We start from the raw sequence: 2,650 nt of genomic DNA, 5'->3' as shown, positions 1-2,650 counted from the left end.
CAAACAAACAAAACAAAAAAGGACATTGAAGGTGATTGGTGCGGAAGGGCGAGAATTATCGAAACTTGCAGGTATACAGAATGGAAATCGACTCACGCTTGCCAGGCAAGAATTGCTTTTTGCCTTTCTGGATCGCTAAGTTGACAAAACGCCTGTTCAAAGTCGCAGTGCGAGGCGTCGAGACCGACGCCGTTAAAGTTACTCAGGATGTGATCCCCGCTCGGTGTTCCCGTCACTGTGACGAGAATCTTGGCAGCGCGAGCAGATGCGAGGGAGTAGTCGGATAGCGTGCTTTCACCGTAATGACTCTTGAGTGGCTCGTCTATCGCACGGCTACCGTAGATTGATCCACGGGCGAGCAAGTTCAAGACTCTTGTCCAAATTGGCTGCGTGACGAAAACGCGCTGACTAAGATCTGTAAACTCTTGGATGGCCTCCTTGATTGAGATACCTTTGTGAGCGAGCGACAAAGCACAGATTCCACCTAATTGACCATGTTAGCTTCTAGGTGCGCATAAGCAAAGTGCTACCCTGGAACGCCCCTTCATTGCCCATTCACTATCTCTTCTCCCAACTTCTTGATATATCTCGACCGCTATTCGCAAATACAAAGTCTTGGTGAACTTACCTGTGCTTGTCCCAGCACAAACATCAAACATCTCAATAATGTCCATCCCGGGGAGGAAGTCCCGTAGTCTCGTCTGCAATAGTTGTAGACATTTCAGTATCATGATGCCTCTGACGCCACCACCATCAAGCGCGAGAATCCTGATACCTCTGGTTTTGGGCCGAAATCGGAATATCACTCCGGTGAAGCGGGCTTGGCAGCAGATGCACTCGTCCACTACGTATGTTTCACGCCCTATTTTCGTTCCCAAAAGTCTGATGTCGTGCTCGCAATACATGTGGCCGCAGGGCAGCCCGTATTCAGGCCTTCGTAAAATACAGGCGGGACAGTAGTCCTGAACTTTGCGCGACCGCCACCTGTCACGGATGGTGACTAGATAACAAAGATGGCGACGTTCGTGTGAGCTTACCTGTATATCCATCTGGACCGCGTGATCTTCATTGAGTTGACCCGCCGTTACCTTCTCCGTTCTTGCTTGTGTGACACAGTCATCGGGGTTAGGGCCTACGGTGGTCACGGCGTCTAGAAGGTTTGCGGCATTCAATCCGTTCAAGGACTTCAGATTTTCCATGGGGTTCGTGGTATCTTCGGTATCTATGACAGCTACGGCATCTAGAGAGCGTCTCACCATACGCTCAAACAACAGACACATGTCTTCTGTCAAGGACGCTGTATGTGCCGCGTGGTCCCAGGTCGATTTGTAGATAGTGTCGAAGATGAGTGGAAAGTCAAAAGCTTTGGAACATCGTTAGCCATTGGATATTCATATAGGAATAGGAGTAGGCGTGTGAGTGTTTATGGGTTCGTATATGTGCGTATCACGTCTTTCTGATTCTTGAAAACATCAAATATTAAGGCAGGTATGGAGCGATGTAGAATTAGCGTAAAGAGGAGAAAAAGAGATAGTGTTGCCATTCCTGTACATTTGCAAGGCAAACACAAAGGATAAGAGGGAAAGAAACAGAAACAAATACTCACGATGGGATGTAGCCGGATACGCGTTTGCGCGTATCGCAGAGACTAGGTATGGCAACGCGAACTTTTGTAGAGACTCTTTATCTTCATAGTCAGAGAGAAACCTTACAATCTGCCGTACCGCATTCGACGGTATCGGATTCCATGCCCGTGAAGCTATAACTGGATTAAAGATAGTATTGGATACCAGGCACCGATAGGCTCTGGAGAATAGGTCAACCAAGTTATGTGCATCATAGAGCATGTTCAAGCGCTCGAAATCCCTCCTAGCCGCCGCGCACTCGCTCTCGAGAAACGCCGTCATCTTTGTATATCGACGTTGCCGAAGCAGGCCGACTTCCGTCAAAGCCTCTTTGACAGTAAAGTTGGAGAAGGCTCGAGTGAGCGAGAAGCCCGTCTGCTCCATGACGATAGCTTCCAGTGATGACTTAAGCCCTCCTAGGAAGCCGCCACCGGGTAAAGTCTTCCCCTCTGTCAGAACGATGAGGCGCGGCAAAGCTGCAGGTGAGTGGGAAGGCGCAAACATCTGCGTCCTAGACCAGGTAGATCGAAGCCAGGATGATAGGAAACTACCTAGTTCTAACGTAGAGGAGAAACTCGAGACAAAGACACAGACCACATGAGAGAATGGGCCCAAGAGACGGCTATAGATGGCAGCAAGGGACTCAGAATGCTTTAATCCGCTTCCCCTAGCCCATTCAATGTTGTCGCCATGGCAGTGGCCTTCTGCACTTACACGCCTGGGAAGTGTCGGACAAGCGATACGAAGGACTTTCGCCCGTGGGTCTGCGTCGAGAAGAACATCTCCAGCTGATGATGTTGTGCCTAGATGTTGTGCTAGCTCGGTTGAAGATGGTAATCCAACAAGGAGGGCCATTCCTGCAGTAGCTTGCATAACGTCAAGGCGCTCGGCGAGTAGCGGCGTCAGCTGTATTGACAGATTGTCATGCTGCTCAGAAATTGTCATCCACCTATTGTCGGTGACAACTTTGTTTGCTGCCATGTTAGTATCTATATTTCCTGCGAGGAGCATTCCCAAGTGGTTCA

General features: G+C 49.4%; 1 protein-coding gene across 1 annotated transcript; it reads right to left on the bottom strand.

The window, feature by feature from the left end:
• Positions 1-92: 92 nt before the first annotated feature.
• On the bottom strand, positions 93-2,650 carry FOIG_16840 (uncharacterized protein; the record flags this gene model as incomplete). Its single annotated transcript, XM_031218319.1, has 3 exons — positions 1,607-2,650; positions 629-1,363; positions 93-484 (listed from the first exon to the last, which is right to left on the bottom strand). The coding sequence occupies exons 1-3, from the start codon at positions 2,634-2,636 to the stop codon at positions 93-95; spliced, it is 2,157 nt and encodes a 718-aa protein (XP_031051967.1). The 5' UTR covers positions 2,637-2,650.

This window comes from Fusarium odoratissimum, assembly GCF_000260195.1.
Source record: "Fusarium odoratissimum NRRL 54006 unplaced genomic scaffold supercont1.226, whole genome shotgun sequence".
NCBI classification, from domain to species: domain Eukaryota; kingdom Fungi; phylum Ascomycota; class Sordariomycetes; order Hypocreales; family Nectriaceae; genus Fusarium; species Fusarium odoratissimum.
The sequence above is the reverse complement of the archived record's forward strand: the minus strand, read 5'-3'. Positions and strand labels throughout refer to the sequence as shown.